The 23,908-nt window shown below is 56.1% G+C and overlaps 1 protein-coding gene and 1 long non-coding RNA gene across 4 annotated transcripts in view; one reads left to right on the top strand and one right to left on the bottom strand.

Moving 5' to 3' along the window:
• Window positions 1–23,908, bottom strand: part of ABCG1 (ATP binding cassette subfamily G member 1) — a 63,010-nt gene that overhangs the window by 22,690 nt on the left and 16,412 nt on the right. For all 3 annotated transcript variants that reach the window (XR_005651782.1, XM_039858043.1, XM_039858044.1), the window contains exon 2: window positions 22,130–22,373. Coding sequence is in view for 2 of the 3 variants with exons in the window: in XM_039858043.1 (XP_039713977.1) it covers window positions 22,130–22,373 (244 nt within the window). In the remaining variant the exon portion in view is untranslated. The remainder of the gene's footprint in view (window positions 1–22,129; window positions 22,374–23,908) is intronic.
• Window positions 14,198–22,667, top strand: LOC120598910 (uncharacterized). Its single transcript, XR_005651783.1, has 3 exons — window positions 14,198–14,337; window positions 15,822–16,000; window positions 21,669–22,667. It is a non-coding gene; the product is annotated as an uncharacterized LOC120598910 (long non-coding RNA).

Genomic DNA, 23,908 nt, shown 5'->3' with positions numbered 1-23,908 from the left:
CACCTTCCTTCATGGGACCGTCCAGGGAAACCCCAACCCTTTGCCCGGCCCACCCTGTGAGCCACTGATGTGACTTGGCTGTTGACAGAGCATCGAGCCTAGGAGATGGCGCCCCTCGCTGCACTGGGCTCGGCCGTGTGTGGAAGGCAGCACCCCGAGAGGTCCACAGACGAGGGGGAAGCCCAGCAAACCCGCAGGGCTGACCCGCACCAGCGCGGCTGCCAGCGGCCTGCTGTCTCCCGCTCCCTTTGCCCTCTCCTGCCCCCTCCGCCCACAGGAAGGGGGCCCAGGGGTAAAGAGAAACCGCTCCAGCTCTGCCTCTTCTCAAGTCTGTGACCTGCGGCAAGTGACAAATCTGCGAGCTGCCCTGCTCGCTACAGACACCCCTCACGGCATCACTATGAGCATTGATTACATGTGCAGGTGCCCGATGGTTTGCAAATACGAGGTTCTAGCAATCTTGCTGGTTCGTTCAAATGAGGGACAGAAAAGAAGACCATGGCCAGGCCCTCAAGCACCGCACCAGCTCAATGCACCTGGATGGTCCCGGGGCCGGTAAAAAACACCTGGATATAGTCCCAGGCCCAGAGCCGAGACCCCCAGGGAGTGCTCCTTGAATAGATAGTTGGAATGTGATGATGACAGGCTCGAATCCTTTTCTGTAAAGGGCTGGATCACAAATATTCCAGGCTTAGCGGGATAAACAGACTGGTGCAACCACTGGACTCCACTGTTGCGCTGCAAAGGCAGCCATGAGTCATAACAAATGGGTGTGGCCGTGTTCCAATAAAACTTTATTTACAAAACCAGGAGCAGAGTTTGGCCCAGCTGCGCATGATAGCTGGGCCCCTATCAATCTCAGGTGGATGCACTTGCGAGGCTGAGGGGAGGGGAGGGCTAGGTTGTGTCTGTCTGGGGGCTGGGGCAGAGGGGTGGGTAAGGAGCCATGGCTGGCTGGAAGTGATCGGACCTTGACCCACCTGGTGAACGTTAGGCTCTGACTGCTGCCCAGAATCCCGGACTAACTGCTCCAACTCACTCAGGTGGGGGATGGCAGGGTGGCGTTCAGGCCTTGAGTGTTGGGGGCTCAGGGTGAGGAGGACTCTGGTGGGAGGAAGGCGTGGAAAAAAGCAGGGGTGTGGAGATGGGGAGGGATGGAGGGAGGAAGGGGTCGGTGGGCGGATGCAGGAAGAGGGGTAGAGGGATTTATGCTCAGGAGGTAAACAGAATAATAGCCCCAAAATGTCCTCATCCTAATCCTTGGAACCTGTGGATATGTTACCTTATATGGCAAAAGAAACTGCGGATGGGATTAAATTAAAAACCCTGAGGTGGGAGATTATCCCGGACTCTCCAGGCGGGCCCCTCAAAATCACGAGGGTCTTTATAAGAGGCTCAGAGGCGGTGGCCGGAGATGTGATGGTGGACTGAGGTCGGAGAAAGGGAGGGGTGGGGTGGAGGGAGGTCTGAAGGTGCCACACGCTAGCCCGGAAGGTGGAGGGAGGGCCCCGGGCAAGGAAAGTGGCACCTCTAGCAGCTGGAGAAGGCACGAAGGGCTCTTTCTCCCCCAGCCTCGGAAGGAACCGGCGCGGCCAACACTCGGAGTTTGGGCTTCCGCCCTCCAGGACTGCACCGTAATAAATGTGTGTTGTCTAAGCCACCAAGTTTGTCATCATTTGTCACGGCAGCAACAGGAAATGAACACACTCACCCTCGGCCTGCACACACTGGCTCACGCCCCGCCGGGACCCCCAGATCTGCCCGGAGGGACCCCCCTTCCCTCTGAGGAGGACTCCCTCCTCCTACAGGGACGTTGTGTGGAAGTTACACTTGGGAGCCACCGGCCCTCGGGGCAGCGCGCGGCGCAGTCCACATTCCCAACTGGAAGCCCAGGCTGTTGGGAGAGACGAGAGCCACCCTTAACTCTGCCGGAGGACCGGGGTCACTCTCGGACTGCCCTGTGCAGTCCACGTGGGCGCCAGGCCTGCTCAGAGCATGTCCCCAGGGGAGACTTTTCAGAATGAGGTTGAGAGATTGAGATCAATGCAGTTAAATGTGAAACGTGGGCTTCGATGGGCTGCGGGGCTTCTGGCGGGGTCTGTGGAGAGGGAGGAGCGAGGTGGCTGAGGGCAGCCGGGGCCTCAGTCCGGCCATGCTCGTGACTAGGGTGTGGCCATGGACAAGCTGCCCACCTGTCCTGGCCTCAGCGTCCCCATGACGAAAGAAGAGGTCTGCTCTTCTAAGCCCCTTCCGGCACCAGGATTCTGTAGTCACACGTGGCTTTCTACCCCTAGACAACCAAATGGTACTGAGGTTCGTGTGGGGCTTCCTACCTAAACGGCCAAGGGGCTGTGACATACGGGCCATCGACAGGGAACTCTGCACTCACGGAAGGGTTGCTACTGAGGCCAAGTCACCTTTACCGTAGCACGGAGCCTGGCCCAGATGACAGCGATCGAGCCTGTCTGATCTGGTTGGCACAGAGACACTCCAGGTCACTGCCAGGGTCGGGAACCAGGTCGGGCACATTGGAGGGATGATGTCAGAGGGAATGGGGGACGCAGAGAAGGCATCTGCATTCCGGGGGCCGCTCCCACACTTTCAGTGAGGGCAGCGCCTGTTCCAATGGCTCGTGTCACCCCTGAAGTGTCCCTGCTTGCTGAGCATTCCTGTCCAGCTCCGGTCACTTGTGTGGGGCCTGGCCGAACGACAAGCACGTGCCCCATGCTCATGGGGCATTGTTCTCAAGAACGGCCATGCTGGCGTGTGGCTGGGACGTGGCTCCCCGTGCAGGAAAACATCTCTGGGCCGCAGACATTTCTGCAGCCAGTTTAAGCATGTCCTACGGTGGGCAAAAGTCTTCTTCGCCACGAACTGAAACACATCTGACTTCTAGAGTGCTGGGTCTCCGTAGGAGGCGGTGAGCGTAACGGACACGCAGCCGGAGTGGGTCACTGGCCATAGTCTGGACCTCCGAGCACTGTGCTTTTCCATGGTCACTGGTCACCGACCCTCCACACTGGCCCGGACACGCCCTGCGGTGGGCGGGCTTAGAGGAGGGCCCGGCACGGCGAGCCCACCTTCAGACGAGCTCCGGCGTGCGCCTTGCCAGCCCCGTCTGTGCCTCCGGCCCCGTCTGTGCCTCCGGCCCCGTCTGTGCCTCCTTTGCTATGAGCAGCAGCTCGGAGCAGGTGCCCTATACGGAGCAGACTGTGAGGCTTCCAGCCGATTCTCAACGCCACCTGCCACCCGAGTATGGGGAGCTCTGACAATCATCCAAGGCATCGGTCTGGGGCCTGGCCAGGTGAGTCCCAGGGGCCCCCGAGGCGCCTGAGCCAGTCTAATCAGCTGTGTGGCCTGGCAACCCTCCTCCCTGTCCTACCCTCTTCCCCTCTGCTAACGGGCACAAAAGACTTCTTAACCTTAGGGCGTTTGTGAGGCCGGAGCTGGGGAGAGCGAGCTCGACAGGCCTCACATGGGGCCGAGAGGGAGTCGCAATTAACAGTGGCTGCTGGGGCCACGGTTGAGGAGACATTACAGCACGACGCGCTGGGACAGGTGAGCCGTGTGGCACAGTGGACACCCTCCTGCACGTGGACCGAGGACCCCGAGGGGCTCCTGGCACACCTGGGGCAGTGCTCCCGCCACGAGGCCTGAGCCGAACTCTGCATCTGGTTAGTGGCTTGAGCTGGACACTACTTTCCGAGAGCCAGACCCGTCCCCAATGCTCCAGGACCCCTCTGAGTGCTGCTGTGTGCAGAGCCTGGTTCGCCTCTGTGATGGCGGATGGGACTGCCCGGGGCCTGCTCCCAGCATCCTGGGAGCCGACCGCGTCTGCTTTCACCCTGAGGTGACAACTGCTGTCTCTCGGTGGGTCAGCGTCCCCGAGAACCGACAGGATATTGCTGTGACATAACTTCCTGTCACCCAGGTGATGCTGGTCACCTGGGAGCCATGGTCACTTGGAGCCAGCCCTCCCAGGTCTGGCACTCGGAGATGTCTAGTGCTGATGACAAGACAAAACCCTGCCGCGCGCCCCCAAACGTGCACACGCAGACCGTGCGTACACACGCGCACACACACACACACAGACACACACACACGCAAATACACACACAGACACACACACGAGATACACACACAGACACATGCACACACACAGACATACAGACACACATGCAGACACACAGCACATACACATGCAGACAGACATACAGACACACACACAGACACACACATGCAGACACACCTAGACACACACACGAGACACACTTGAGACACACACAGACACACACGCCAAGCAGACACATACAGACACACACAGACACACACGCAGACACACGCAGACACACACACAGACATAGACACACACACAGACACACACACGCCATCACACACACATACACACACACGCCGATTCCTCAGAGCTCTGGCCGTGCAGTCCCTGGCCCAGCACGGGTCCTACAAAATAGATGGCAGGCATTTACATCCGCCCGCGTGACACGGCTTCCGCCACCACGATGTTTTTACGCGTCTAAAAGCAGAACTGGTCTTCACGGCTTCTAGACCCGGCTGGGACGATGGAGAGGAAAACGTGCTTCTGACTGTTTAAATCACGGCGGGAGCACAGATAAGGGCGCCAAACGCTCTGCGAGGATCGCGTCACCCGCGGCCTGGAGACCACAGAGCAGCAGTTCGGATGCTTCCCCGGACGGCCGGTGACAAGCCCGGCGGCTCCTCTCTCACCTCCCCCAAGCCCCTCCCCATCGGTCCCGGCCCCGCAGCAGAAAGGGTCTCTGGGGAGAAGAGACGAGGGCTGCCAGCCGGCGCCTCAGCTTCCTCATCGAGGGGTAAAGCCACCCCGCAGATCAGACTTCTTTCCTCTGAACTCATCAGGGGCGTCTACGCTGACAGCAGGACGGGTACCAGGTCTGGGGAGTGGCCTTAAAGCATCAGAACGGACCTGGACACACGTGTGCGGGCTCCTAGGTCACAGGGGGCGAGAACCACTCGTAACATGAGGATGCAACTGGCCCCAAACTGCAAACAGCATGTCACACCCCTGTACCCGCCCCCCCGCCAGGGGTTTGGATTTTAGACGCTTTGTCTGCTGTATGCTGAAGCCACAGCCATGTCCGTCCCCATGTACTGAGTCCCCTGTGGTCATACAGGGACTTCAGAAAGCAGAGCACGCAGGCGGCAGCCCCTGGCACAAAAGGTCTGCTTTTCACCGCCACGCCAAGTAGTGGCTCCCAGCACCGAACTCTGCTCACAGCCAGCACCGCCCGGCCTGGGATGGCATCAGGAGAGCTTCCGTCCCATGACTCCCCTGCCCATCCCCAGAGTCAGCGAAAATCCGGGGGCAAAACTCAAAGCCCCAAGCACTTTTTTCTGTGAAGAAAGGTTTCTCTTGGGACCCGTTTCAAAGCTGAATGACATCGGAGCCACCTTCCATTAAAGAAAGATCACAGGACAACCCCAACCACGAGCCACAAACTCTCAAAAAGGGAGCAGGTGAGACCCTCCAACGACCTCGAAGTTCGGCCCAGTGTCCCCAGCGGCCCCAGCGGCCAGGCCAGACCCACCTGATACCCCGAATAGTCCGCCGAGCCTTGTGCTTCTCACGCTGTCAGGCCTCCCGGCCTACGGGGCTCATCGTGCTCAGTGGCACCTGTCTCACGAAAGCTGTGATCACGGCTCTGATAGGTCACATGATTGAATTCCTGATCCCAGATCCAAGCTCCAGAGAGAAAGGGGAACAAAGCAGAAACCAGCAGAAGCTGGGCCGCAGGAGCGGCCAGCTCCGACGGCTTCCCGAAGCGGGGCCTGGCCGGCCACGTGGCTTCGTCGCCCCTCGGAACGGTGCTGCCGGAGACGTTTCTCAGGCAGAACATGGCAGCCAGCAGCTCTTCTCCGCCAGCAGCAGGGCAGAGCTGGAGGTGCTGGCTCAGCGCCCCCCGCCCCGCTGCGCGCCACATCCATCCATCCGTCCAAGGAGCCCTCCGGGGACAGGGTCAGACGCAGCTACGGCACCGCCACATTTCCAGTCGGGATTTCCGAGATGCCAGTGGCGTGGTCGAGGGGGCCGCCAGCCTGGAGAATGCCACCTGCTTCGCGACCTTTCCCTGCTGTGCTAGGATGGGCAGTCAAGAGGGGCCACCGCACACGCATGCTGGCCCCGTGCTCCTCTCGTAGATAAACCGAGCTCCTTGAGTCAGAGCGAGGCTCAGAAGCCCACTCAGCCCCACGAGTCTGGGGCGCAGCCTCCTGGACCAGTGGGGAGTCGGTGGGGTTCCAAGCCCCTCTTGGCTCCCTCTGGATGGGCCCCCACTATATCCCTCCGGGGCCAGCTCTACATGCCCAGGTCTGGGGTTCAAGGGCTTCTAGGCCCATTTCCTGTTACCCACAGGCTACCCGGGGTCTCCCAAACACTTCCTTGCTGGTGCACTTTGCTCCACTAAGAGTGTCCTCTGTCCTCTCTCCGTCCTCATCCCACCGGTCCTTTGAGCCAGTTTAGTGGTCCCCAGGGAAGAGAATGACCTTTCTAGGGTCACTGGCCACAATTCGAACCCTAATTCTACCCTTTGCTTATCACAGGCCCCGGGGCTACTGTATGAGCCTCCGTGCGCTGTTTTCTCATCCGCGAGTTGGGACCAGCCCCGCCACCTGCCCCCAGGTGCTGCAGGACACGGAACGAGACGAGGATGGGGAGCGTGTGACATGCGGTTGGTGCTCCCTGAACACAGGTCGCCCTCCCGCACCCAAACCTGAAGCTGCCTTCCTCCTCCACGCAGCCGGCCGTTTCCATCCATCTGTCCGAGGTGCCGCTGCGTTGTTTCGCCGCCCGCAGAGTGGAACGGCGGGCCCAGTCCCCGAGCCCAGTCCCCGAGCCTGTGCAGGACAGGCGACAGCGCTCCGTCCCACGGCTCTGGTGGGGCCAGGTAAGGCGGTGGCGTGGCCACCATGTGGGTGGCTGTGATCGCTGGCATGCTGCCACGGCTTCTAGTCACAGGAACGCGTCTTGCCAGGACCCTGGGACGCCGGCCTCTCCCGGTACACAGGACAGGCCTTACACGAAGGCGCGTACTTCGTTGGTCTGGCTCCCGACTGGACCTCTGAGCCAGCAGGAAGGCAGGTAAGGAGAAGAGGCTCGGTTACGAGAGATCCAAGGGGCGGCGTCGGGCCAGTGACAGGGGTCCAGGACCTCGCAGACACGGGGTCTTCTTGCTTGGGGGTCACGCGGCAACCGAGCTGGGAAAGGGTCGCGGTCACACTGCTGGTTGCTACCCGCCCAGTATGACTCCTGCCATGTCAACAACTTCTCTAAACCTCAAGTGCCACTGGCTGCCTGGGGGTTTTCTCAGCCCACATTCCTTCTGCATGTGAAAGTGCTTCCCCTGGGGTAAATGTCGCTGTCAGCCCTCCGCGGGTGTTTTCCAAGCTTTTTGTAGAGTCATCTATTTGTGGCAGGAAAACAGATGCCACGTGAACGGCCCTACTTGGCAGCACGCAGGCCAGAAGCCTCTGCATCGTCCATCGTCGGCTCTCGCTCCAACCACTGGGACCCCTCCGTGTTCCAGGTATGATGCTTAAAATTCATGCATTATGACCCCTGTGACTCCGAACCTGCCACCCGTGAGTCGGGGAAGAGGCTCAAGTTCTTTACCAAAAACGGAGTGGGGACTGCAGAGTAGGGCAACACCTTAAATTAGACATGGGAACGAGGTGCCCGAGAGAACAAACTTTGGAGGTCTTCCAGATTCACCGTTTCATGGGCAGACTGATGACTGCTAGCTGCCCGTGTCTCTGATCTCGCCCCTAGAGCTGGTGCTGAGGATTGTGGCCGTGGTGACTTTATTCTGTGATGCTCGACTATGACTAAATACTGAGAGGTCGGCTCAGGTGGGCTCCTGTTGGAAGCCGGCACAGGGGGGCAGGGGAAAGAGAAGCTCGGGGTCCTGGTGGCCCACCCTGAACACACCCGAGCACACACATCTGCTCCCACCATGCTCTCCCCGCCCAGGCTGACCTTGGGCTTCAGCCTCTGCAAACCACTTTACTGCTTAGTGCTGTTTTAGCCAGAGACAGCAAATTTTCTTTTAGTCAGAGGTAAGAAGGGTTTATAGACAAGGAAAAACACAGCAGGTTGGACCTGTGCCCCTTTTGGCTCTTGCCCAGTCCCTCTGTCTGGACAGTGCCAGGTATCTGTCGACCCACATGTCCCTTCATGACGGATGACATTATACACACACACACACACACACACACACACACACACACACACACGTATCTGAATAAAACATGGTTCTGTGGATCAGATGAAAATAAAAAACAACCTGCACTCTCATAAATAAGAATAACACCAATTGTTGAATCTAGGCATTCCTGTCCTGTCATGCAGCATCTGGAAGCCTGCTGTCCCCACAGAGATGCCCCATGAGACCGTGAGCTTTTGTTCAGGTCACTGTGGAGGGGAGGAGGTTGACAGGCTCCCCAAGTACACGGGGTGCTCAGAAGACTGTGCCTGCCCCTTCCCCCCACAAACAGCAGTGTCTATGTCCCTGTCCCGCCATCCTAGACCCAGGGAAGCTGACCGTCCGCCCTGGGGCGGCCGAGACCCTGGGACCCTGAGCTTTCTCCCTCCCTCACCCTCTCTGGCCTCCAGCAGAAGTCTGGGCAAGGCCGTTTCCTGTTCCAGCTCTTAAAGGGCTTAGTGTGGCTCTTAAGAGCCATCAGGTCCTCTTCGCTCTACCCTAGCGGTTCTCCGAGTGGGTCCCCAGGCCAGCATGGTCAGCGTCACCCAGCACTCACTGGCCATGCCCCTTCTCTCGCCCGCCCCGGACCTGCTGAATCACATCCTCGGTGGACTTGGCTACCTGCGTTTACAAGCCCTCCGGGACGTTCCAGTGCTCGCTCAGGTGGGCAACCACTGCCTCACGTCGCTTCAGCTTCTGGAGACGTGAATGGTCGCGGGCGGTGTGAAGTGACACCGGAGCGCATGAAAATGAGCGAGGCCCATAAAGGCCAGGATTCTCCCAGCGGCTGATTCTCTCAATGGTCTCAGCGTTTATCCCGTCCTCAGATTTGCCATTTGGTTCTGGACGTCAGACGTCGGGCCCGTACCTGCTGCAGCACCGCCTCCCTCTCCACGGCCCGGGGCTTTCGGAGCCAGTATTCCCTGCTGGAAACTCAGAGGGCCACAGCGCACCGGTCAGAACGGCACGTGCTGGATCATTTGGCTGCAGACGAAACGCGCCTGCAACGCCGGCCCCACGTTTCGCAGAATCGAAGCGCGTGCTCCTGCTCCACGCGATCAATACATGACGGGTGTGTCTGTCAAGCGAGGAACCGCGTCCGGGCGTTCTCAACGCAGCGGAACCGCCTAAGTATGAAGTCATCAAACAGTACAAAGTTATCAACGCTCCGTGGACTTTCAAGCTCCCACGGGAACGCAGCTCCGGCTGCGGGAGGGAGGAACGTCCGGTTCGCGCTGGTTTTCGCGTGGCCTGGTGGCCCAGCCTGGGACTTCTCGCTCAGCGTCCTGATGGGCGGTGGCTTTTGAACGTGGGCAACGCTCTCACGTGTCTGCGGACATCAGAATTGTGACGTTCCCAGGGATCGGCGTGCTATGCACCGGGCCGCAGACGGCCGGGGTGGCCATTCCAGACACCCCTCCCGCCTGTCTTCCTCCGGCCAGTCCACCCACGCACCCCCTGTGCTGACGATGTGACAAAGCCACTGAATTCACGTCTACCTGCCACCTCTGCCCTCGGTCACCTGGGTGGCGGCGGTGAGCATGCTACTGCACGTGAGTGTGGCGTCCACTTGTCACCGCTGCTGACTCTCCCCAAGATGGGCTGTGGGGTTCGGTCTGGGCCAGCTCGTGAGACCTGGCTGCAGGCCTCCCCCGAGCTCATCGGATCTCTCCCGTGACACCGCCTCGTTCTCACGGAAAACAACGCTTTAAGACACAAGCCCGGAGGAAGTAAACACGTTCACGTTTTGAGTTCACACAAAGTGGCCGCGGACCTGGGTGGTCACGGATCTGTTCCAAAGAGGAGGAGCGTGAGGGTCAGTCAGCTGGACTTGGTCCCGGGGTCCTAGTGGCCCTCGTGGGAACCGTGAACTTGCTCACACTTCTCCAACTGCGGTTCTCTCATCGATGACGGGAGAGACCGTCGATGCCTCGCACGGTTGCTGGAGGTCTGAGGAGGCAGGTCTACCCACACTGGGGTGCTTGCAGCCCGAGAGGGCCACAGAGGGCTGGACCCGCCCTCTAAGACAGGACGCACAGCCCTGTGACCGTGGGCAAGTCCCACATCTCCCCTCTCCTTTCTCACGGGGCTCGTGGATGCGAGGCATTCAGAACAACGCCCAGCACCTAGGGGGCGCTCAGTGAAGTCCGCATTTACCGTAACTGTACACTACTTCTGCTCTTTTTTAGTCTAAAAGCCTATGATTTTACCCCAAACTTACTTTTAGAATGATAACGGAAAGGCTTTGATCCATCCTATTGACTCTAGGCTATTATTATTTTATTATATCACATAGAACACCATTCATAAGGACCATAACTGCTGTTTATTAAACAGGACATGCCAGGCACAGTGCTTCAGCTGTATCAAGTTAATTGATCCTATAGGATGGGTGGTCTCGTCATCAGTGTGGCCTTTTCTACATGGAAGTTAAGTAACTCACCCAGCTGCCCCGCTACTGAGTGAGAAGGCCGGGCTCCGGACCCAGACTTACTGTGGAGCCTACACTGCCAAGCTCTCCTCCACCGAGTGCTATAAGGTGGTCGACCCGGAACCACCGCATTAAAAGAAATGAGGCGAGAGGAAGAAAATTCGAACTATGCCCCACGAATAATCTGAGTCACCTTAACCTCTTTCTTGTCACATGTTAACTTAGAATCACTGCAAAGGAAGGAAATGCATTTTCTACAAAACTACAACCTGATCGGGTTTCACATTCAACATCTGCAAATCCAAGGATGGCATTGACGCACCGGCCACGCTGCTGCCACGTTGAGACCGCGGCTCCCACCAACCACAGCGGGGCCGCCGGGCCCCCCGTGGCTGCCGGTGCGAGCGAGGGCCTTGACATCCTTAGTTCTCACTCATGAAAGTCCAGCCACGAGATTAAAATGCACGGCCCCTGATAATATCTGACATCCTCCTAAGATAACCTCCAAGAACCTCGCTCCCGATCCAAATTCTGAAGTGTTGTGTTGCTGGGAGTTTCGTTCCAAAGGTGGAAATTACCAGCCGGTAACTACAAACGTGGAAGCTTCAATCAAAACAGTCTCGACCATGCAATGCTCGTCGGCCGGCGACGTGAAGTTCTCGAAAGACCACCCAGAAATGAAGCCTCTAGCTATCAGGTCCATGCGAGCACAGCCTTAAAAAAGAAGCATTTATTCACACTTCTGAAATGCTGGGGGTCAGTCCTAACCGTAGCCCCCAGCAGGACACCTGGGAAGCCTTAGACAAGGAACAGTGTAGGAATTCTTGCAGAGAACAACTTACCAGGTGGATATTATTATTTATGATTGTGATTATGATGATTTGTAGGTAAAAACCCTTAACGAAGAAGCCAAGAACACAAAAACCAACCCTTTGGCAAACTCTGACCAGCACTGCACAGACAGGCAGGAGCCTGCTGTAGTCCTGGTGAGTGGAACTCAGTCGCTCCCCACTCTGACCCTCTGAGATAAGTGCTCTTATCAGCCCCATTCTGCAGAAGTATGAACCAAGGCCCAAAGCACATGGTCAATAAGGGGTGGAGCCAGGATTCAAGAACAGGCCGCCTGACCCGGAATCCAGGCTCTTAGCCACAACCCATTCCCCTACCCGCCCACCCGTGATGCTTTAGGAGAGGCCAGTGGTTGGGCTGACCCAAGGAAACAGCACCCAAAAAGCACCAAGTAGGCAGTCTGAGATGGCTCATGGGCCTGACGCAGCAAGAGAAAACCAAATCACTCCAGTTCCTCCAGCCCCTTGCCTTTCCTCCCCACGTAGACGCTTCTCCTAGGATTGAGGTTTGTGTCACGTCCTTCATTCACCTGGCAGGCGTCTAGCGAGAGCCAGGCCCTGGGCTGTGCAGCAGGGATGAAGGGTAACAGTCACGGTCCCTATTTGGAAGCTCAGAATGAGGTCCCCAGGAAGGACCCTAGCCACAGAGGTGGGGGTGAAGGAAGGCCAGCTTCCTTCCCGCAGCCTGGTGAGGCAAGGTGGGTTCCTGGCCACGCCCCACCCATACCGAGTGGCAAAGAGCACACAAGTATTGAGTGAACAGACCCATTTTCAGCAGACAATCCGCCTGGCTAGCCCGTGGAGACTGGCAGGAAAGAACCCTTTCAACCAGGCTTAGCACTTGGAAATTTATGTTATAGATGCAACTCCAACTCCAAAATTCGGAAGCATAGAACACCCCTGGGAAGAAAACGATGAGATGACGATCGCCATCCTCATCTCTAAGCCAGAGGGAAATAGGAGACAAAAGTTTGCGTGGTTTGGCCCAGGGCACGTACATGGCACATCTGGGGCAACTTAAGGAGAGTATAAGTTAGACGGCTCCCTGCTCACCATTCAGGACCTAGCCATGCTCTGGACAAGCTGCTATGCAGGTCTTTAGAAACAGGAAACCCGCAAGCTTCCTCTGCAAGTCTCAATGGGGACTCTGATAAAAATGAAACTAAATGTCAGGGTTCTCCCTTTTCAGCCAGACTTCTGTATATCGCATGCTCTTCTGTTAGCAGCGCTCGTTGTATGCACGCCGCCTTCCTTTTGTAAAGATTTTCACCCGCCTCGCCAGCAAATCCCCAGGAAGACAGAGGGGACTTACTGTGCCAAAGTTACCCACCGGCACCTGACTTCCTGTACTCCACCTTCAGCTGCGCCAGTCTCAGAGACTTGAGAACTCTTATCTCTGCGTAGGTTTACACAAATGTCAGCTCTGCCACCATAAAATCAAACAAGCAAGTGAAACCCAAGCGTATGAGGAAAATCATTAGCCCCTGGTCTCCTTGGATTTGAACCCAAAAGGTGGAGCAAAGCATGTGAACGATGATGTGTCACGTTTCATAACGCACTGAAATTAAGCCCAGAGGAACCGGATGGGCCAGGTGTCCAGAGAAGGCACACACATGCTGCATTTGTGACAAATGGGGACCTTTGCCACCTGCCCTAATGCTCTCCAGGGAGAAGTAACGCATGGTACCTCTGATCCCACCAGGTGGCCCGGCCCTTCCAGGCGTCAGAATGGAGCCCGACAGGCACAAATTGCACTTGTGAGTTCACTAAAAAAAAGTGTGCACAGATGCTATAGAGAACACACCTCAGATTCAGCTGCTACTTTTCCCTGCCTCACTAGCATGCCCGGGATGGAGGCGACTGGGCAGGGAGCAGGGGAGCAGCCGCCTTACAGTGTGACCGCTGGATTCCAGCCAGCTGATTGGATCCCCGCTTCGGATTCCTGAGGAGAATTCCAGAACTCCAAAAACCACCCAGGTCATTTTTACACGCTGACCTGGGAGCAGGACCACGGTTGCTCGCTTCCTGCCCGGCCTGCTTGGCCCCACCCAAGAGGCCCTGCCTCTTATCACTTTGCCCACTTCATCAAAACGCAACAGGAACGTTTACAAACATTCAGATATCCGTGTGTCACAGAAAATGTGTGCGACCTACCATTAGTGGCACTACCTTCCAACTTAAATCGAAGTCTGGAAAATTCGTGAAGCCTCCCCACTCTGATGAAAGCCACAAGGCCGCAGACCCCCGAGGATGGACTTCCTAAACACCTGTGTGCTGTTTCACCCCAGTGAAGTCCCCCAATATGCTTAAAACGACAGCAAAATAATAATCATCGGTGAAAAAATAACTCCTTTCATCAGATCCATTTTAGAGGCGTCTTCAGGAGTAAAGTTAGGCTACTGGAAAGGTGCTGGCACTTTCAGGGGCCAGGTTAGCACCTCCCGGGGTCCGACATGAACAGAGTGGCCCCTGCCGGGGGTAGGCCGAGCCCCCGCCCACCCAGGAGGCCGCAGCCGGGGACCCCAGGCGCTCCGCACCGTCTGCTCGGGCTTAGCAACAGCGCCGCGCGCGCAGCCAATCGCGCCGCGCCGCCGAGGTTACTCGCGAGCGTTGACCGGGAGTAACCCGGCGCGGGCCGCGGCGGCAGCGGCGGGCGGCCACTGCGCACGCGCGGCGGCGCACACCTGCCCCGCCCGCACCTGCGCGCGCTAGGGGCCCCGGCGGTGGTTTTCTCTTCCCTCCATTCAGAGTTTAGGGTTTCCGGAGAACACGAAAGTCTTCCAGACAGACTCCATCACGGCAGGTGTGTCCGGCCGCCTGGCGGGGTCGGTGTAAACATTACCATGGGCTGTGTCCTACGGAGTCAGCGTGGCACCAGACGAGGAGAGGGAGGGGTTTTAGGGTTTTACGCCATATTTAAAGCCCAGGGAAGAGCCCGCGGGCCAGTCCGGCGGCCTGGGCCTCCCCTTCCCTAGAGGCTGTGGGTGAAAAGCGCCCTCGGGGACAAGCCAGTCCCAACGCCCTTGGAAGGAGCGTCTGGGTGCACGACAAGTGGCCATTAACCCCATCCTGGAGGGCAAGCAGAGGTGCCCTGCACAAGCCCTCTCAGCCAGGTGCACCGAGGTCAAACCGGCCCCCAGCCCTGCCCATGACGGACATCTGGGAACCCCAACCGCAGGGGAGGCGGAGAGGCCTTTCGTAGCACCTCTGCTGCCACCAGGGTCTGGGGTCATGGGCAGAATAAACGTATTAGAGCTCATTTTATGGGGCCTGAGACGTGGCATGATAGGGAGAGGAGCTTGTTGAGAGGCGCGGAGTTAAGACTAGAGGTTTCAGCTGAACCCCAGCTCTGCCTCCCTCCTCCCACCCCACCCAAGGTGTCCACACTGATATGTCCCCATGGCTTTCCCACGAGGGCTGAGTGATGCAATGTGCTACAGCAAACAGCATTTGCTTAGTAAACAGTTATTTTTAGTTAAAAAATAAACACTCCCCAAAAAAGTAGGAGGGGAGAAATAATAACTGAGAAATCCCATAAAACTCCTGCTAAAAGGTTCACTTTCAAGACAGGCAATGGAGATGATCGAGGGAGGGGCTTTTTTCGTCCCAGTGCACCCACCCTGCCTTTTGACAGTAAAAGAAACAGGAAGAGTGACTCACATCTGCTTTTCCCCACCCTTATCAGTTTACGAACAGCACATTCTGACAGGGGCTCCTGCTCAGCACCCTGTCCCATGGGTGCCCCTCTGATGCCCTCACCCAAAGCAGGACTCTGGCCTTGGTTCCTCCAAAGGCCACGTGCCTCTCACTTCCTCCTTTCTGGGTGGCCCCCGGTCTCGATGCACTTGGTTACTATTTGTACTTGGTTAGGCTTTTTTCCTTCCAGTTCGTGAGCTTATTTCAAGACCGAGACGAAGATGTGTTCTGCACAGTTCCACAAAGAGGAACTTGGATCAGCCAATGAACGTTACTTGAATTCAGATTTCGGTTCAACAGAGAGAAGCCCTTTTCTAAAGATTAGATTGTGCCGGTGCGGACCCTGCCTCCCAGTGGAATGTCGGCACCCCCCTGCACCCCGGTCGCCGGAAGTGCTCAGACAGAGGCTGGTTGCCATCAGGGATGGGACGAGGATTGCCCCGTGCGTGAGAGGTCGGACCACGGGAGCTCCGAGACCCCTTTGGGCTCCAAGATCCGGACTCTAAATACAGCTCTCAGTGGGACGTAATCACAGTCATCAGTCGCTCTGGTGTGTCTTAATTTTGACACCAAATGCCATTTACTCCACAGGGCACAAAGGTGACTAACAGCGACGCAGCTGACAACGTGAGAAGTGAAACTCACGGCCAGGGTCAACCTGGACCCTGCAGGCACACCGGTCTCTGTCCCTCACACTGCAAACTCTTCTCAGCTGCCTTTTCTCATGGGATAAGCGAAAACCGTCCGTTTTAGGTAGATTTTATTTGAAGGTAAGCTTTCTGCTGAAGGTTCTGGAACTTTGTCAGCACGGGCTTGATAGAGAATCACCCCATTCGACAAACCCTTGCTTTGTAGGGTCCCCTCCTTCTAAACAGATTTAATCTGGCCCACACGGTTCCCTTTGTTTCTTAAATGAGGGGATCTGTCGATTCTAGAACCGTGCTCGAAAAGACCATGTGTGTGGTTACTAAAGTTTTTTCCTGCCAATTTGTAAACAAATGAAATGCTTTCATGTTCAGCAGAATGTCACCCTGGGTTATTTCTTGGCCTGGGGCAGGTTAGGATCTGGTTTTTAAGAGAGGACTTTAGTTCGAGAATGTGAAGTTTCCAAGATTCGAGCATTTTTGAGGAGTTAAAGGCAGGCAGGAGGGCGCCCACGCAGCAGGTGAAAATGAGTGTGGCAGGAGTGTCCTCAAATAAGTGGAACAGTGACACAGCTCTCCACTGAGCAGCCCTGCGAGCTCCCGCTGAGGAGGCCCGATGGCTCAAGAACGGGTACGCTCTCTGGGAAGGTGACAGTGTGAGGACGCCCGAATAAAGAACCTGCCAATCGTAAGGCGACGAGGGTGGCCGGGCATCAAAGCGAAGGAGGAAAGGAGACCTCAAAGCCCGTGCTGGCAGGGCCACCTCGGCCATGTGGACGGGGTGTCGAGACTGCCGGTGGCCAGCGGATGATGGTTTGGCTCCCATGCGGTAGCTCAAAGCAAGAAGGTGAGCTGACCAGAGCGGGAGGCATCTGGGCTCCTGGGATGTAAAGTTCTCCTTGTAAACTAGCAAACCCTCTGGTTTCGTACCCGGTCACTATACACGGATCTGTCGTGAGTCTGCCGTGAGAGTCAGCCCATCCTCAGCGTTTTCAAAGCCTCTCTCAGAGCTTATAAAGCAAAAGATCAGAACCTTTCCGGAAGACCCATCATCAAAGGGGCCTGATGGGGGTCCTGCCTGTCTGCCCCAGGGAGCCACCGAGTGCTGAGAACCTGAGAACCGGCCCCAGAGGGGAGCTCAGCATTCGGCATCCTTTGTAAAAGTGCCAGCTTCAGCCACGGTTCGGGCTGGGCTCACCGCGATGCAGCAGATAAAAGTCTAGTTAAAGTCTCCAATAAAGACAAAGGCAGAATACTTAAGAGCAATTTCCTTTTGCGCCCAAAAGAAAGCCCCCCCACCCCTTAGCGTGATGGTTCCCCAGAAGCACAAGAGTAATCCATTCAATGATGAACAGAAACCCCCTTCGACCCTGAGCAGCCTGCCCCCCGAAAACCCATGGCTGCCCTGGGATGTCTGCAGCCCCCCTTAACTGGCCGCTCTTCCCACCGCTGCTCCAGTCAGTTGGACCCAGTCACCCAGCACTTGGTCAGAGGCCAGTCTTCTTGTAATGGAATTCCTGAAAGGCATTTATGAACGGCACATTCCGCTCGTTTCAGCCAGCCTGTCGTGACAGGCCTTGGGAAATAGCTACGACTATTAAGAGAAAGCAAATTTAAATTTGAGAAGGGTGTTTAAATGCATTTTTATAGCTTAGAAGCAAACTAATACAGATAAGCCCAGATTATTTAACTCCTTCCTGGCACCGGGTGAGGCGGGCGAGGCGGAGGCCGGAGGGTCTGGTTTCAGAGGAGGAGGTGGTGTTTCATCCCCCAGAGTCTCCGTGTTGGGACAGCGGCCTGGCTGAGGGGCGGTAAAGAAAACTTGCGAAAGCCCAGATATCACTTTTGTTCCCAGCCTCAACTGCATCACGAGGTCATCTTGGGAGGTGTCTTTCATTTCTAAGAATCGTGTCAGCTGTTTGTGTGAAAGCATACCACAGCCACACAGCTCAGTCTCACCTCCCTGCTGAGGGGACAGGAGGGCTAGAGAGTGCCCGAAGGACCAAGCGAGCCCTCGATGCACCCTCCTGAATGGCAGAGGTGACTGACATCCACGGAGGCCGATTAAAAGGACAGTCGGCCAGCATTCACAGTCAAGGTGGCGGCCTTCATGACTGTGCCGGTCTGGTGCCGTGCCCACCTCGGGGCCAGGTGCTTGCTGGGTTCCTTGTTGAGTCTCGGCCTCAATCCCACAGCCCTGCTACCTAGGCGCATCTCCTGCACTGCGATGACCCGGGACGTGTCTCTGAACCTCATGCATTCCACGAGTACAAAGGGCTGAGCTGGCCCCCGAGCCACGTGGACCCAACTCCTGCTTCCATTCCACCAACGGAAACTGCTCCGGTCTCCTGGGGAGGGGGCAGCATTATCCGGAGTACCCCACTTGGTAATCGTGACCGGTCACACCCTAATAAAAAAGGGACCCCTGTGTGAAGAGCCTTGAAAACTGGGAAGTGCTGTTTGTCAGGTCTTCTCATCACTACCCACTTTGTCACCTAGAAAGTTCAGAGTACAGCTTCTCTTCTTGGCAAGGGGTCCTCCGTGTTACCAGCGGGCTGTCACCGTACAGGGAGCAGAAGCCGCTTCCGAAAGTATGTCACACGAGGGCTGATTGAGAACAACCGACCTGGATTACTCTGCTATGCTGTCCTCGGGCACGACAGTTTGTGCACCAGCATCAAAGTCCATATTTTTTCAAACCGTTTGTCCCATCGGCTTATGCTACGTGAGTGAGTTCCTTGAGGGACAGTAATTAGTGTGTCAGAAGCCGGTGAAATGATCCTTGGGGTGTACTTTTTCTCTCGGGAATAATTCTTTTCACAATTATGTTCTCTACTAGGAATCTATTATATGAGCTAGTTTTTCCCCCAAAGACATCATTAATCATATGGTGAAAATGTAACCACAATTGAAAATACAAGATGTTTTGTTAAGCACCATATTCGATACTTGGCAATTGTCATGCTCGAGAATCGCAGAGAGTCGGTGCCTGACATCGCCCCCTTAAAAACGCTGCTGCCGATCACGCATCCGTCACCTTTCTTCTAAGACTCTGATGTTCTCTTTCTGTCGTCTTTCTTTAAAATAATCACGGAGGAGTTTATGATGTCACTCTAATCACAGTGTAGACTCTGCTACAGCGTTCCATGTCGTGTTTGTGTTGTGGGACCACGCCCTGGGAGACGGCGTGTGAAGGAAAGGCTCCCTGGGTGTCCCGGCGTGGTCCGGCATCTTTGCGACGGACGGAAAGCCGGACGAGCAGTCAGGCAGCCAGGGCCCAGGGCTGGCTCTGACCGGCAGCGAATCACTTCCGCGCCGTTCCCTTCACTACACAACCGGGCACTTTGGCCGTCACCTTCAGAGATACCTGTTCCCCGCGCGATGCCACAGCGCCCGACCCCAGCGTGCGCGACAGATGAGCTCAACGTGGAAAGCTGAATTCAAGGAATTAAAAGCAATCAAGTTGACACGGACAGCAAAACTAATCTGGTGAGAAAGGAGAAGAGCCCTACTCCAAAGGTCGGTCGCACTTGGCGTCACACCGAGGTGGCGCCAAAATGCGACTGCCCCAGTGACGAAAGGGGACGAGAGCATGGCTGGGCTCTGCCTCCTCAGCTTACCTCCGCCCACGTTGAGGGGAAGGCGCCCAACCTGAGAAGGGACACTCAGAGGCCGACAGGCACAGAGGTGACCCGGGATGGACGGACACAAGGCTCCCACGGACCGGCCCGCAGGACCTCCCCGGCAGCCAATGACCGGGGCCTCACTGACTTGTACTGTCCATCCTGGGGTGGAACTTAGTTGGGGAAACAGTGTCAGCGAGTTCTGAGTTGACCCGGTATAGCACTCGAGACCCTGCTGTGATGAGGCACAGTGAGCACTCCCCTCCCTGGGGAATCTCCGGAGTCCCTGGGATGCAGCCTCCAGCCCAGGGGGGTGACCAGCTCAGCAAGCGGCAGCAGAGCAGGCCCTGGGGGAACCAAGCCTGGAGAAGAAGCACTGCTTCCTTGGCTTCGGGGACCCTGGTACCCCTGAGGCCCTGCGCCAGGCGAGGCATGGGCACCAAGTCAGAGTTGGAAGGCGCCGCCCCGGAGCCAGGCCTGCCTCGCTAGCTCGGGCACCTGAGCAAGCTTTGCCCACCCAGTTTCCCTCCTGCTCAGTGAGAAGGTGGACAGGTGATTCCCACCCTAAACTCGTGCTAGAAAACCAAAGGAACGATGGGGCTCGCGGCCAAGGGCGGGCAGGGAGAGCCAGGCCGCTGGGATGCGGGCGGGAGGGAACCGGCCAGAGCCATCGGCCCGCAGCCCGAGAACCCAGCGACTGGGACACAGCAGGGCAATCCGCCCAGCTTCCCCTCTGGCCCTCGATGACTCATGGGCAGGCCCCTGGGGCCACTTCCTCCCCCTCCCCCTGAGCTCACAGGGGTTACTGCAGGGCAAGTTCCATCGGGCAGCCACCTGGGTGGAGCGTCCAAGGAGGCCGCTGGGAATGGACCGTGGTGGTCCTCCCCCACCACCGCACTGATTAAGATGCCATCACTGCTGGCCGAGTCTGACAATTCGTGTGGCCAGTTCTAACATTTAGCGAATACAGGCTCGATGAGGCACTTGCCAGACTAGGGAACGCAGAGATCCGCGGAGCACCTGCCGCGTCAGATCTCGGACCAAGATTCTGCCGCAGCTGTCAGACGTTTGCACGTCCACGTCGCAAGCTATCTTCACTTCAAGGGAGACCTGTCCAAGTGCTGTCAACCAACAGGACAGCTTTCCTGCGGCCACGTGTATCAGATGGACGGAACCGGATCTGTGTTGCTCACAGATCGGCCACAACCTGTCTACATAGACGAGTCAAGCCAAAACATCAAGAGGCCCTCCTGGTCACTTGGTGAATTTTTACCCCCCGATAATGTCTTTTTCCAGGTTGAGAAGGAAAAGGCTGGAACCCTGTGTTGAAACTGCAGCAGGCTCAAACGAATGAGCCCGCCCCCGAGCCTGCCATAGAATGTCCTAACGAAACAGGCCGGCGACCGCCGAACATGTGAAGTGTCGGATAACATGCCACTCAATCAGCCCCGAGAAGGTTCGAGACCTGTTCCTGGCTGCACCAATACCACCAAACGAATAAGTCATCCCAACAAGCCAATACTATTTCCATGGGTCCCAAAAAGGTAGTCCGCTGACAAGTCCCATGGCTTAACCTCAAGAGAGGAGGGAAGGAAGATAACAGACGAAAAGAGAAAGGAAAATTCAAGATAAAAAAAGTGCGTCAGATCTAGAAAAAAAAGAAGGGTCAGATCTAGATTTAAGCTGAGAGTCCTTAAAAAAATTGTAATATGCCACTGGTACCCGAGCCACTTTCATGTTCCAAATTCCTCAGAGATTTTCAGGATGTTTTAAATGATTCGTTAGAAACTGGGGACTGTTGTTTCTTGGTGGTGTGTGACATGTCCTCTCCCAGTTGGTCCCTACCCACCTGGAAGACGGGTGGATGACGGGTGCACGGAGCTGAGGGGGATGGGGAGAGGGGGCCATGGGAAGGAACAGGTCAGGCTGTAAAAGGAATACCACCCCAGGTGGCATTAACGCTGCTCGCTTTGACAATCTAGGGCTGGCAAAGGAACATCCAGATGGCTAAGAAAACTCAAAATACCATCCGTCGTCAATTCCCATTAACATGCAACTAGCCGCTGACAAACTCCTGGACTGTGTGGCTTTCCGGCCACCTCCCAAGTTCTACCCTCTCTGTCGCTTCTCTTTCTATGGCTCATTTGACAACCGTGTGTTTTTCTTTATAGGCCACCAGCACCGCCCATGGCAAGAGGCCTTTCAGGATCCTTAAACGTAAATGACTGGTTTCGAGAGAGGTCACTCGAGGTCACTGGCTACCTTTTAACACATTGAACTTGGGAGGGAGCACCTGTCTCCCATCTTGGTCCGAAACATTAAAAATAGTCCCGTCCCGAAGGGCCAACATAAACGGTGAAGGGGACACTCTGAGGGCCCACCGGGAACCAGCACGCACGGACGCTGCCCGAACCTTGTGAAACTCTTTGTAATCACATCGGAAGGTAAAAGCCCGTGAATCTTGGAGCATCTAATCCAACCCGTTCTTATTATAGGTAAGAAAAAACCAGGCATAAAGCAGCTGAATACGTTGGTCACGGAGTGTCAGAACGGGACACCCCAGCTTCTCCCAAATGACCTGTCCCCTCCTTCACCCGATCCTCCCGACACACACAGCAGCCGCCCTCCCTACCTTTCTTCCTCCACCAGGGGCCTTCTGGGACCGAGTAGGAAAGGTCCTTGAATTCGATGTTGACGGCCGCCCTCCGAGGCAAGGAGGAAAAGCGCTGGGCCTCCATGAGGCTGTTGTCCACTTTTTTCAGATGCCCGTTCAGCAGGTCCGTCTCGGTAGGCTCCACGTTGCTGGAGACCACCTCGTCCACCGAGACGCACACCGACTTGGGCTCCGTCATCGCTGCGGAGTAACCGCTGGCATTCTAGGAAAACGGGAAGAAGCACCGAGAGAGGTTACAGCTACGTCAGGGGAACGAGCACCAGGGACCGGCCATTAGGCTCGGGGTCCCTGGAGAGTGGCAGCAGCACCTGCCCGTGGCGTGGGAGGACGCGTGTTCACCTAGAGGAGTCCGTCGTCGCTAGCCATCTCTCCTCCTTCTGTTAAAAAGTGCTTCAGATAAGATACTGAACCACCTACCAGTCTTCCTTTGGAATCATAAAATCTAATCACCCAACCATAATAAATGAATCACCCGTCTCCGTGAATGAAACACTGGCCACCGTAAAAAAAAAATTCACCTATCGACAGTCCACCCATTCAAATCCCAATAAAGACGCATGAGGCTCCTTAGGAACGTGTAATTGGAAGTTTAGTTTAAAACAAGCTCTGCCAGTGCCTTCCTCGGGAAACCTCGTCAGTACTCCTCAGGGCAGTGACACCAGCTGAACCTCTGGGTTTTACGGGAGACGGCGTTTGCGTTTTCCTTGTAAATCTTCTAAGTCGCCATCGTATCTTAATAACAGCACTGTAAAAAAGCTGATGTTTCTTCTCTGTTACACAGACAAAGAAACGGAGCGTAGACAGTTAAGAAACTTGCTCTGAGCCCTACATGCTAGTGGGGCAGAAGCGACCCCAGAACCGGAGTCATCAAAAAAACCTCAAAAAATCAAAAAAACAAGATGGGTGCTCTTTCCCCCTCATCGCTCAAACACCTAAGGTTTTGCAGCTACATCGGCTTTGAAAGCTTCCATGGAGGGTCCATTGAACCGTTACAGATATGCCAAGAACCAAAAGTGTTTATGCAGAAAAAGGAATGTCCTTTTCTAACGGCTTGGCGACCCTGAACAAGTCCATGTGCGTCAGGCGCCTCGGAGACTCAGAAGGACATGGGGGGAGGAATATTACGCTATGCTTTTCTAGCCGTCTCTGGAATCGAGAGAGAACATTCCGCAAGGGCAGGCCTCTGGGGACCTCTCCCACGGCGGCGAAGGCAGCTGGCCCAATGGCGGAGCCCCTCGGTACCCCTCGTGGATAATCTGTGCCCGACCCACCGCGGTATGGCCAGGGTGACTGTCCATTCTGAAGAAAAGCAACATCTTACTGTGATTTCCCCCTCCCATAATTTGCTAGATATTTCTTGAGCGTTGATAGCTTTGGATCGTTGCTGTTTCTAATTGAAAATCCAAAACGAAAGCAGAGACTGGAGCTTCCAAAATAGTCCCCACAAACCCCAGAGACTCGTGTGGCCAACACGAGCCCTTCGCCTGTTCACACGCCCTCCGAGGGAACGCGCCTGTCACTGGAGAGTTGGCGCCCTTTCTATCATGGAATTTAAGGGCTCAAACATGTTGGAGGGCTTGGTGGTTTCGGATATTTAAAGCACAAACAGAGGGATGAGGAGATGTGGGCGCAAGGGGCTTTTGGTTCTTGTGATGCTCGAAAACGTTGCTTTACCATTGTAAAAAAAACTTGCACCCGTGTGCCCCACCCCCACGTACACCCCGCTCTCAGGCATGT

Source organism: Pteropus medius, unplaced genomic scaffold (assembly GCF_902729225.1).
Source record: "Pteropus medius unplaced genomic scaffold, Ma_sr-lr_union100, whole genome shotgun sequence".
Lineage (NCBI taxonomy): Eukaryota > Metazoa > Chordata > Mammalia > Chiroptera > Pteropodidae > Pteropus > Pteropus medius.
This window is presented reverse-complemented; position numbering and strand designations above follow the sequence as displayed.